The sequence below is a fragment of the Chanodichthys erythropterus genome, chromosome 19 (genome assembly GCF_024489055.1).
Source record: "Chanodichthys erythropterus isolate Z2021 chromosome 19, ASM2448905v1, whole genome shotgun sequence".
Taxonomy (NCBI): domain Eukaryota; kingdom Metazoa; phylum Chordata; class Actinopteri; order Cypriniformes; family Xenocyprididae; genus Chanodichthys; species Chanodichthys erythropterus.
The window spans coordinates 12,117,579-12,130,923 of NC_090239.1; the positions used below are offsets into that span (position 1 = coordinate 12,117,579).

General features: G+C 39.3%; 1 protein-coding gene across 2 annotated transcripts in view; it reads left to right on the plus strand.

Annotated features, from left to right (window-relative positions):
- The first annotated feature begins 7,677 nt into the window (after nt 1-7,677).
- The window catches only part of afap1l2 (actin filament associated protein 1-like 2), a 50,519-nt gene continuing 44,851 nt past the window's right edge, over nt 7,678-13,345 (plus strand). The window contains exon 1 of one of the 2 annotated variants that reach the window (XM_067368899.1): nt 7,678-7,885. In XM_067368899.1, coding sequence (XP_067225000.1) covers nt 7,870-7,885 — 16 coding nt within the window. In that variant the 5' untranslated portion in view covers nt 7,678-7,869. The remainder of the gene's footprint in view (nt 7,886-13,345) is intronic. The other variant, XM_067368898.1, reaches the window with a different exon arrangement.

Consider the following 13,345-nt stretch of genomic DNA (forward strand, 5'->3'; position numbering starts at 1 on the left):
ATAGTATTTGTGCCAGGTGTATACTCGATATCAGGGCCGTATCTCTGTCGTTACTGCTGACGAATAATGCTGTTCCCATAGACATGCAGATGTATAATGGGCCGCCGTTGGCTATTATTCCAAGCAGTTTCCTGTGTTACTAGCAGGGTTAATGACAGAGACCTAGGACATATTACAGCGTTGTGCTTTTATAGTAGGCCTATCTACCACAAAACATAAGACTATAACAAGTGTGATTACTAGAAACAGACCTGTATGTCACTTTAAAACAGAATGAAGAGTTGGTTTTGATACCCCCTACTGTGTACCTCACCCTTTTTCTGTCTTTTTTGAGGGAAAGATTTGATGAAAATGGTGTAAGCTCTGCTGAGTAATAAAACTCTGCTTCAGATCATTTTGTCCCATGTAATTATTACTGTGTGGTGCGCCTTACATGAAATATAAGCCCCTGTGCCATAAGTGGGAGGTCTGCCTGTTGAGTCACTTGGAAATCCCTGGGTGCTTTCCGTCATGTTCTCTGGCTGATAAATGTATTCGGTGGTATGACCTCTTTCCCAAAACGCTCTCCTCCCAGGCTCTACATAGAGTCGAATTCAAAACAAGCCATGGCACTGTTACTCTACAGCGATCGAGTCTCAGTTTCAGACGTCACGCCCACAGACCAATGGCTGAACGTCTGCTGCATATATCACACTTATCTGGAAACACTTCAGGAGTTTCGAAGTCGTCATCTGGTTGGTTGAATTCTACAGGATGTCTGGGAGACGCGTGTGTCGCGTTCTTTAAAGGGTTAGTTCACCCAAAAATGAAAATTCTGTCATTTATTACTTAGGATATTTTAGTTGAAATCCGATGGCTCCGTGAGGCCTGCATAGGGAGCAATGACATTTCCTCTCTCAAGATCCATATAGGTACTAAAAACACATCTAAATCCGTTCATGTGAGTAGAGTGCTTCAGGAAGCTTCGGAGTGTTATGAATCTTTTGTGTTGAATCATGATTCGGATACCGTGTCAAACTGCTGAAATCACGTGACTTTGACGCTCCGAACAGATGATTCGACACGCTGATTCATTATTCCCCGAAGCTTCCTGAAGCAGTGTTTGAAATCAGCCATCACTATATAATTCGTTATTTTGTTGTTTTTGGCGCACCAAAAATATTCTTGTCGCTTTATAATATTAATATTGAGCCACTGTACTCACATGAACCGATTTAGATGTGTTTTTAGTACCTTTATGGATCTTGACAGAGGAAATGTCATTGCTCCCCATGCAAGCCTCACTGAGCCATTGGATTTCAACTAGAATATCTTAATTTGTGTTCCGAAGATTAACGAAGGTCTTACGGGTGTGGAACGGTATGAGGGTGAGTAATAAATGACAGAATTTTCATTTTTGGGTGAACTAACCCTTTAACGGTCCACCTGGAAACAAATGCTGTGAGTCCAAACCTCCTTGTAGAATAAGAACGCCATTGTGTTTACAACTGTGGCAATGAGCGCTTACCAGGATCAACTAAACGCTGGATTTTCAAAAGTATGTAAAGTTTGCGGCTCCATTGTTGCAGTAAACTTGTATAACGCTCTTGAATGAATAATTTATTAGATGCACACTGTTATTGTAGGGATATCAACTTTACATTTTCACGCCCCAGACTCGGAACCAAACAAACTGTGATTAGTCAGTCAAACGTCCTCTTGGGCGGTCCTTGGCCAATGAAAGCCGCGATAGAGTCCAAACCTTCTGCCGTCCTGTGCGAGACAAACAGTGATCCCACTCTGAATTGTAAAATAGAAGTATTTGAGCAAGACTGTTCGGACTGTGTCCGAATATGCCTAGTTGGCGAATGTGAGTGAATGTGAGTATGTGAGCTGAGTAGTATGTCCAAATTCATAGTATTCATAAAACAGAAGGCGAAAAGCACCCGGATGATGTGTACCTATAGATGTTATATCCAAATGAATCGATATTGAATTGAATAGGCATTGCAATTCACCCTTCAGCAGGAGTTTGACTGACAGGCGATCATAACTCAGATTCCGCCATTTTGTCCAACAAACCAGACAGAAAAATTAGTAGATGAACGTTGGTGGACTTGAACTTAGAAAATGGTGTGTATTGACGTCTTTTCGCACATACCTTCTGATGTTCATTCCTATTGGTTTACGTGCCGCTTGAACTGGCGCTACAACTATTTGTCACAAAACTGTATTTATTGTTTGAATTTCTTTAAAAAAATGACAAAATTTGAAAGCTGAGATTTTGCTTCATACCAAAAGTAGCCTGGGCTTTGTTTCTCAAAAGCATCGTGAGCTAAGTTGATCATAGAGACCAATGGTTCTACGATCTACTTAGGCTTATGATGCTTTTGAGAAACACTGTCCTGCTCTGTCTTGTCGGTTGGCACGTTGTCAGCGTCTTCTTTGCTCCACAATGTATTTTTCACTGCGTGAGAACATGATGTCTGGTGTAAGAGTCCATGGCTTGTTGACGTAGCAACAGTAGTCTTTGCAAAGGGTCAACTGAATTGAATCGTGAAATTTGCGTCAATACCCAGCCCTACTTTTTTCTGTGTTCGACAGACTAACACAGACCCACCAGTAGCAAAAGGTATGCATGAATGGAGGTATTTGAGCAAGAAAATGAGTGTTTATTGGTGTTTCTGGTCACCCACTGTCACCCTCCTCCAAATTAGGAACAAAACAAAAAAAACGCTTTTTTTTCCATGTTCGGCAGACTGTGACGGATCCACCAGTACCAAAAAGATACACGCACATACATAAAGTTTCCATCCTGTGGAGCTCATTATCATGCTTGGTTTGATTTGCTTTTTATTCATTATTTTCATGATTTTCATGACAGTTTTGATATCATCCTCATCCATACCATCACTGCTGTATCCACTGAGTATGGATTTCAGACCCCACAAGCCCCTGTCAGGATGTCCTGAGCTGAATCTGACGAAAATGTGGAGGTAATTATAACAGCTTTGCCACAATACGTGCCACCCTGAATGTTCTCGACGGATCGTTCTCACACCAGAAACCTGTTTTCCCTTGTATGAGCTAGACCGAACCTGATCGCTCAGCGTAGGAGTGGCAGAATAATATTATTTCATGACATAACGCTCTCCTCTTGAGGATCCATGGGAGCGCAGAACCGAGTTTGATCAGGTGCCTTGCTTTCCTTGACTGTGTGAAAAGCTACACCGACTTGCCAAGGTGGGTTATTGTCAACAGTCAGCAAGACAGCACAGTAGGTCAGAACTTCAGAAGAACATGAATATGAAGTGTTCAGACCAGGTATTCAATCTTCTATCCTTTTATCTGCCTGGCGGTCAGTTATTGTGTTCAGTGATGGATGGCATCTCATCGCCCCGTTAGTCTGACTGATGTTCTTGGCACATCCCAAGCACCTCTTTGTGTTCAAAGATTGTAATGGTGTTTTGTGAGTGTATCTGTCTATGTGTGTAACATGGGAAAGGTCCTTGAATCAAAAGGCCCCAGTGCTCGGATGGGGCTGAATCAGTGACCCCTGCTCTCTGACTCACAGCTGTGGAATGTTCTTTGTGCTTCAACCAGTAGCAGCCAGGATGATCTGCCAATGTCTGAACCCACACCATCCAGCTGATACACAGCATCCAAACAATTCAACTCTTTTCAGGCATCTGAGTGGCATTCTAGATTCTTCATAAATCCGTTACCTGTTCTAGGCGGCTTTGAACTTGAATCTAAATCTTGGAATCTGTACAAAAGCGTATTCACATTGTTCCTTTATGCTCCATGAGCATGAACAATATGAAGCCCCTTATTTTTTTCCTTTACAAACAAACCTTTGGGAAGCAGACCACCCTCAGTCAGGCCCCCGTCCCACACACGTCTCACAGACAGTGTGTGATTCACACATCCACCTCTAAAGCCACAGGATCAGCTGAGCCTGAATACTGACTGGAAACCCGATAGATTAACTAAGGCAGTTTGTATAGGGTTCCTCATTTTGGCTCAGTTAGAGGGGATTACCCTGTCGCTCAGAGATGAGTAACCACTGTCGCTCAAAAACATTCTCGCATTGGGCTTTGACATTGAAAACGGTCCCTTAATGCACAACATGGAGCTGTTTTCCATCAATTACAGATTCAAATGCATTTCATGAAAAATTAAAGCTGCATTATAGTTTCAAAACAGTGACTGCTGCATTTGACAAGCATAATTTCTGTGCCACCAGCTTCACCAGATGGAATCACAAGGAAAGGTATTTAGGAAAAAAAATATATAAGATGAAAAATATGACAAATAAGAGAAAGGTGATTTAAGTGACTTTGAATGTGGCATTGTTGTTGGTGCCAGACGTGTTGGTCTGAGTATTTCAAAAACTGCTGATCTACTGGGATTTTCACTCAAACATCTGTAGGGTTTGTAGAGAATGGTCCGTAAAAGAGAAAATATCCTGTGAGCGGCAGTTCTGTTGGCAAAAATGCTTTGTTGATAGTTTAGAGGAGAATGGCTAGACTGGTTCGAGCTGATAGAAAGGCAACAAATAACCACTTGTTACAACAAAAGAGCATCTCTGAACGCACAACACGTCGAACCTTGAAGCAGATGGGCAACAGCAGCAGAAGACCACACCAGATGCCACTCCTGTCAGCTAAAAACAGGAAACTGAGGCTACAGTTTGCATAATTGGACGATAGAAGACTGGAAAAAAACTGATGATTCTCGATTTCTTCTGCGACATTTAGATGGTAGGGTCAGAATTTGGCGTAAACAACATGAAAGCATGGATCAGTCCTGACTTGTATCAACGGTTCAGGTTGGTGTTGTAATGGTGTGGGGGATATTTTCTAAAAACACTTTTGACACCCTATTTCCAATTGAGCTTGAGCTTCGTGCAACAATACCTGAGTCTTATTGCTGACCATGACTATCCCTTTATGACCACACCCATCTTCTGATGGCTACTTCCAGCAGGATAACGCTTCATGTCACAAAGCTCAAATCATTTTAAACTGGTTTCTTGAACATTGCTTTAAGTTCACTAAACTCAAATGGCCTCTAGTCACCAGATCTCAGTCCAATAGAGCACCTTTTAGATGAAGTGTGGAATGGGAGATTCGCATCATGGATGTGCAGCCGACAACTCTGCAGCAGCTGAGTGATGCTATCATGTCAATATGGACCAAAATTTCTGTGGAATATTTTCAGCACCATGTAGAATCTATGCCATGAAGAATTTAGGCAGTTCTGAAGGGGGTCCAACCCTGTACTAGCAAGGTAGACAGATCGAAAGAACATTGACTCCAGTTATGAAATGCTTCAATCTCTGCTTTTGAGTTGTTGGACAATAAGATTCTCGGCAGCAGTTTATCTGAATCTTCTATTCCTGATTCAAAGAACAAACAATCATTCTCTTAGATGTGAATTGCCCTTGTTCTGTCTCCCATGAGGTTACAATGCAAAAGGGAAAAGGAGGAGACAGAAAAGGAAGATATGTTGACCCAGAAGGACAACAGAACAATTAAAGCGGAAAACATTTAGATCAGGCAGCCACATCAGGTATATGTAAATTAACCTATACATCACTGTATTATGTTAAAAGGGAACTTAGTTCTACCACTGACCTACTTACATGCTAAGAAAACAAACCCAGCATATTACAAATTATGATTTATATGCATCTAATCCCCTAGTTCACAAAAAGGCCTTGTCAGGGAAGTGTAGAGATGGAAAGTTCTTGCAACCCCTTGGGGTTTGGTGGAGGGGTCAGCTTCTCAGAGCATGTGACTCCCCTTCATAGACAGGAAAGGGTTCTCACACTCGCCGACCAATTGACACAAAGATATGATGATTTTCCTGATGGACTGGCCAGTATAATTGTCAGTATCTACTGCAAACAAGTTTGTTTGGGCTGTAAATATTCCTGTCAGGTTCACTTGTTCACTACGACAGCTGTGATGGACCCCTAACCTGTCCCCTTAACCTGTTTAGTTAGTTCTGCATGTGCACCCACTGGGAGGGACAGGAAGCAAATAAAAGCTGTTCTCCCCTCACAGACAGGTGTGCTAAAGGTAAGGTGAGTTTGGACAACACTTTGATTAGATTAGGATCAGATAGGATGTGGTAATTCTTAAAATTATTACATTAAAGTGTGCCTTGAATCATTTTATGTACCAAGATGGTTACAATTTTGTGAATATTTGAAATCTTCCCTTTATCTTCTAAAGTTTAATGTGCAATCAATCTTAAAAGTGTCAACATTTGATGGCTGTAAAGTCAACACATATACACAATGTAAGAAGTCCAGCATATATCAATTAATCCATTCTTATTAGAGTTCATTCATTCTTTGGTCTTCATAGCATATAAGCAATAAGCATAATTGGGTTACAGAATGTAGGCCTTATTATTTAGGAATGAGTCTTTGAAAAACACATAATATGTTGACTTTTAATGTGAATATGAAACAAATGTCTGGTGTTTACAGTCCTGTTTGAGGTTTTCCAGTTACTGTATGTATGATTTTGCAATAGTAATCCAGAATACATTAGGTTCTTACATCAGGTGTCTTTTGTTTTATCTTAATTGATTAATGTAAACCATTCATTTAGTTCAATAAGTAATCTAATCTTGGGTAGCTAGTGTAGCTGAAGAGGAGAATGCTTTAAGCATGTAGGCCTAATTGAAATCACATGTAGTCCTATCTGATGTCCTCTAATGTAAGGGTCCCGCAAGGGAGTGCTAGGGGGTCAGTGGAAAAACTGATTAAAAAAGAATTTAAAAACAAATAATATTAAATAAATATTTTCTAAATATATTACACATTTATCCTATTTATTCTAGCTACAAATTGGGTCTTTAAACATGACATTTTTTATCTGCCTTTAAATTTTAGGATGACAATGTTTTAGATCATAGGTTTGGCCTAGCTACATCTAAAAGACTGAAAACTCTGTCCTTATTGTGCCGAGTACCTAAAAATAGAATTAATTTAATAATAAAACAAACGCATAAAAACATCTAATTAAAAAAGGTGATTATTTGCATGTGGAATGTATTTGTTTGTGCATGTGTATGTTTATTAGGGCATCCCGTCTATTCCAAATCAGTTTTGAGACCCATTTCTGTAATATACACAGCCTGAGCTTAGGGGCCGTTCACACATAATGAGTTTTTGCCTTTAGTATGGTACTGTGGAAGTGGAATTTAAAAAATGCAAGCTCTACCCTTTGTCCCAATGTCCACACTATCCATCCTAAATAGTAGCCTATGTGACATTAGTAATATTCAATACTATTTAGGGTGGATAGTATGCATATTGGGATGCAGTGCTAGAGAAACTACTACGCAAGCGCAACAAACACGTTAGTCTAGCTGAGCACGTTTACGTAGAAAACAATGGAAAAGTGCAGGTTTTTCTATTTTTGCGCAGGTTTTTCTAGTTTTCTAGTTTCTAGCATGGAGTCCAACAGCACTATTGCTCGTGTGGTATTGCTTAAAATATATAGCTAATGTATAGACTAGCTTACTGCATACAGGCAACTTTGAAAGTACTATAGTTACTGAAATATAATCTAATGTTAGTATTCACATTAAGTAAGATTGCACAACTCTTTCAAAGCGTGTTCACTGCAATGCAAATTGACTTATTGTTGTGCAATGACGTGCGCCAGAGGAGGCGTGGCAGTCGCACAACAGCGCGAGGCGCATCTGAAAGAGCTGTAGAAGAGGAGAGGATAACATCTCATCACATCACTTCAGAATCAGCCCGAGGAATCAGGGCTCTCCAAGTAAACCTGACACAAACCTGTCTGGACTCATCTGCTTCATATTAAAACAGCTGACAGGCTGGAAAGTCTTCTTCACGTGTGGAGAATGGATAAGCACAAAGGTAAGTGGAATGAGAAGTTTTCGCTCGGAGTCTGTTTGCACGGTGTCATGTCAGAGGAGGTTTTCGTACAATCCAAACAGCCGACTGTAAACAACTTTAAACATTCCACCGTTGTCCAGTCCTCACTATTTGGGATAACGGATCGTGGGAATCCGCAGAATCTCTCTCCAGAGGGATGCAGCAGGAGGAAATTGAGTTTCCAGTGAAAGTTGAATTTTGCTCTGTGCTCGTTCACTCTGTGTGGTTCGCATTCTTTCTCGGTATTAGTATTCTAGTTCTGAATGAAAAAAATAAACAAGCATGTATTAGAGACGCTCACTTGAGATTCTGTCCAGTAGCAACAATTGTTCTTCCAGGATTCCTTGGATTCCTGTGGTTTAAGCTTTTATATGCATAGGAATGCAGACCCCTAATATTTCATGACTGAACTAAGATAAGACTCTTCTGTATGGGAGGAACAGCAGCTATTGTGCAAACTGATGTTTTTGTCTGGAAATGTTTCTAGCTTCAACATGTGTAATGCTAAAAAATAACAATAATCAGGCATTAATGGTCAACTATAATGTGGTGGCTATTAGTTTGACGTGTCAAATATATTAGAAGCAATAGACCAAAGTTCATGGACACATTGAAACGGGGTGTTTGGACAATAAAAACCTCTGTACCAGAATAGACAATGGCTCACTTCATTATGCCACTTCATGTGCAAACTTGAGTAAGTGAAGTAGACTAGCTTTTGTTGTAGTTTATGAGTTTTTGGTATTTTCATGACAGCTTCTGGACTGAATTTGACTGAATATGTCTCCATTTCTGTAACATTATTTTAGTTTGAAATAATGGATCCATGTCTGAGATATATCACTCTTTGCTCCTTCAATATTCAGCATCCTTTCAAGTCAAGTCAAGTCACCTTTATTTATATAGCGCTTTTTACAATGCAGATTGTGTCAAAACAGCTTTACATTGATAACTGGTATATAAGCAGCTCTTAAAGAATAGTGTCAATGCAGGCAGATCAAAAGCACTGTTGAATAAATGTCAAGAAAACTGTTGAATATCGAATGTCAAGTCAAATGTCAAGTGTCCCCAACTAAGCAATCCACAGGCGACAGCGGCAAGGAACCCAAACTCCAACAGGTGACATCAGGTGGCAAATAGGTGTTAAAATGGAGAAAAAAACCTTCTCCACTGGCGAACAGTGCTTTGTTACGATTTCTTTGTTACTTTCAAATTATATTATGCTGAGAGCACATCATAAGTGTGCTGTAATGACTGTTTTGCATTTTTGTTTGTCTTAAAGAGAGACAGTTCACCCAAAAATGAAAGTTATATCGTAATTTCATCACCCTCATGTTATTCAGTATTATATTCCTTCTTCTGTGTAACACAAAAGAAGTTTGACAGGATGTTCACTTTGTGAATTTCCATATAATGAAAGTGAATGGTGACAAGGGGCTGTCAATTTCCAAAAACTGCTCAACACGACTATTCTAAAGGCCTGTTCACAGCAAGAACAGCTATAAATATAACTATAACGATAACTAGCATCCACACCAACACTCATTAAGGTTCTGTTTATTACAAGCGCACACTGCAGTTATGTCATCTGCCGCTACCACAGATTCACTTGAATTGTATGGGAATAAAACAGCATCAATATTCTGGAAAACATCACCATAACAACATGAGGGTGTGTAAGTAATGACTGAATGAACTATTCCTTTAATTAGCAGACAAATGTGACTTGATTAAATCCGGTGAGACGCTTGTGTACACTGTGATGGTTTAATGACAGCATTGTGTTGAAGCCTGGTAAATGCTGTCAGGAACAGGCCTGCAGTTGTTGTGGTTAGACTTCTTTGAGGCCATGCCTCTTAAAGACTCTTTGTGAATTTTGTTTTTGTGAGATAAGACGTAGAGGGAGGGAAGGAAGATAGAGGGAGGAAAAAGGGATAGTGGGAGGAGAGAGATGGCATTTTGAGGAGTATCGCATAATTTCTCCCATGATAAAACACTGAGTGGGTGACATATTTTCGATTGTCATATGATGCTTTGTTTGTGTGTAGCATAACATAGTAAAAACAAGCTCTGTAATGCTATTTACATGATGAGAACTCATGGGATTAGTTCACAGAACTGTGTAGATAACATGAACGTGCATGTTTTGAGTCTCGGGATATAGCTTTGGGTTGTGGTTTTGGATAATACAGCGCTTTGAGCCTCAGAATTCACAGTTAGTATCACAAATCTGTTGATTCTGGCATATTCGGTGTCCCTTTTACATGAAAATGCTTTTGTGTGGACATTTGAGCCTGTGAGTCTAAGAGGCTTAGTTCAAACTCTTGTTCCCATTGAATTTATGTGATGCAATAGCAGGGTGTGTTAAAGATTACAGGTGGGAACATCTAGAATTTCCAGAGGAATTCAAAATGAGTCCAAGCACCAAGCACCTAAATCCAATAGGTGCCCAGATATGCCCGAATAAACCCGTGCTCTTTTCTTATCCCTCCGGTTTCCTCCTTTCTCTCCTTGATTTTTCTCTTCAAAGGCAGCTCATGGAACCAGATCTCACCCTTGAGGTCCGGCATGATACCAGCATGTTTCCGGTCCCACCCACGGGCTCCGCTGCCTGGGCCAGCGCTCAGAGCGTGTCAGCGTTCCAGAATGTTGCTGGAGACACAGGGACGTCTCGTGCATCTTAATAAAGACAGCCTGCGTGCTGGAAGCAGCTCCAAAGGCGTCCCAGAATAAGATATCAGCACTTTTTTCCAAAACGGGTCCTTGAGTTCATGCCCTCATTACGCTCACTTCTGAAGAGAGTCAACAGGGAAGCAGCATGCTTATTAGTAAACGGAGAGAGCAGAAATACAGCTGAAATACATAGAAAAAGAGCCAGGACTCAGCACTTTTCTTGGGATTTGCTTGGAATAGAATCAGGTTCCAGAAGGATAAATCCCATTTATTTTTTTCCTTAGAAAATTACATTTTTATAAAAATAAAATAAACCTTTGAAGACAGACCTACAATGAGCTTTGAGGTTATTAAGCGATGATATATGTTTCTGTAGATCCTGAATTGGGCAACTCTGGATCCTCTAATTGTAAAGTCCCCCTGTAGTCAACCATTTTATTCCTTTAAACTCATCTTTGATCACCAAAATTAATTACATATTTCAATGTTTTTCCATTGAAAAAAAATTCTTCATGCTTGAAAAACGCTTGAATGTAACTGTACACCCTTGTTTAATGCCTTGAACATGGGCTGGCATATGCAAATATTGGGGTCATATATATTAATGATCCCGACTGTTACGTAACAGTGTTATGTTGAGATACGCCTGTTTTCCGGAGGTCTTTTAAACAAATGAGATTTATAAAAGAAGGAGGAAACAATGGAGTTTGAAACTCAACGTATGTCCTTTCCATGTACTGAACTCTTGTTATTCAACTATGCCGAGGTAAATTACATTTTTGATTCCAGGGGACCTTTAAATGTATTTATTTATTATAAATGTCTTTAAATCAGTAGTTATATATTGTACTTACGTTTTTTATTCAATTACATAATTTGCATTGCTTTATGAGATGAATATTTAATTGCCTTGTAAAAGACATTTATTTTTAATTTATGTAACAAACTTTTGTAGTAAATGTAAATGAGCCCAATTTATTTATTTATTTACTTATTTATTGCTATTCATTTATTCATGTATTTTATTTTATTTTTATATTGAATCAAAGTTAAGTAATGTTGTGGTTCATCTTGAAGCTGGTTTGGTTCTCTTTACTGAGGAATTTTTGAAATCCCTACGGAGAAAATGAATGAGAAAAATACTTCCGGAACCAAGACTGCTGAAAAAGTGGGCGATCACTGTTGTGCTCAACAGACTCACAGAGAACAACAGATGTGATGGTTAAAAAAACACACCAATCTTCAACTCAGTGGTAAACTGCTCTAACTTGTAATCTGGCTACTCTCAAGTTGGCCATGTTTAGAGTGTAATTTGCGCAACAATGCAATCGCCATATCTGTGTTTAAGGGTGGTTAATTCAGGCGTGGAGGTTGTGATTTTGAGATGGCTTGATAATTCCATGCTTATCTCTTAGCAGGAGTGTCAGTTGTGATTTGTCCAGGGTCAAGATTGTCAAGTCTGAGCCGGCCAAATAATGCAGTTGAGCTGGTTGTAATTGTGAGTCAGTGCTGTTTCAGATCCTCTCTTGCTCAAAGCTTTTCCGTTTGAGATTTCTGATGCAGGCAGAACAAAGACAGGTTTGTTGTTGTTATTGTTTTGTTTTTCTGTTGAAGTCTTGTTATGACTATTGCACCACAAAATCTCAAAATTATCAGCCAGCACAATAACCGAATAACTTGCATCAGCATTCATGAGAAGTCAGTCACAGTGTGAGACAGAGTCGTAGCTGCCAACTGCTGCTGGCTGTGTTGTGTGTTTGAACTCTTATCTTATATGATTTCAACTGTATGTCTAATTGCAAGAAGTAATGGTCTGAAGTTGGTCCACTAGATTTGACCCATATTAATGGCCCTTCGGTGGCCTGGTGTAGATGAAAATTAAATAGCGTGAACTGAGTCCTTTCAATCAGACATGTCATCACTCATTTATCCTTCACTGAAACAATGAGGTCAGAGGCAGCGTGGCCAAGTGAAACAGAGGTGAGCCAATCAACAGCTGGGCTGAGAAAGTTACGTTAACATGTGCACAGCCAGTGGAAAATGACACCTGTTTTGCGAGTCGTGAGAGGTCATATAGTATACATGCTACAAATTAACACTGCTTATTAAAATGAAATTAACATTAATGCAATGTTTATGTAACCTTTTCTGTTTGCATTGTTGGCTGCATTGTTCTTTATACAAGATGATGCTTATATAATAAAATTAGTTTGTGAACGTTGTGCCCATTAAGATTGACTTTTTCTCTGAGATCTGAGGTCATCTTTGCTACCATTTAAATCAATGAATTTTCTTTTTCTCACAAATACTGCATTTATTTGATCAAAAATACAGTAAAATCAGTAATATTAAAATTTGAAATATAAATAATTGAATATATATTAAAATGTAATTTATTCCTGTGATGGCAAAGCTGAATTTTCAGCATCATTACTCCATTCTTCAGTGTCCCATGATCCTTCAGAAATCATTCTAATATGCGGATTTGTTGCTCAAGACATTTCTGATTATTATCAATGTTGAAAATAGCTTAGTCTATTTGGGAGTGTAACTCTGAAAGCTGACAAAATAAACTATTAACAATTAAAGCTAATAATATTCTCTTCCAGGAAAATGGACCCAAAAATATTAATGATTAATTTTTTGCACAGGGGTGTATTAAATTTTTTGCAAGTAGCAAATCATGTTTTTGCTGTGCTATGATTAACTAAAGACTTTGGCCATTAAAAAAAATAGCTCAAGCCCTTCACTACACCCCGCCATGCAAAA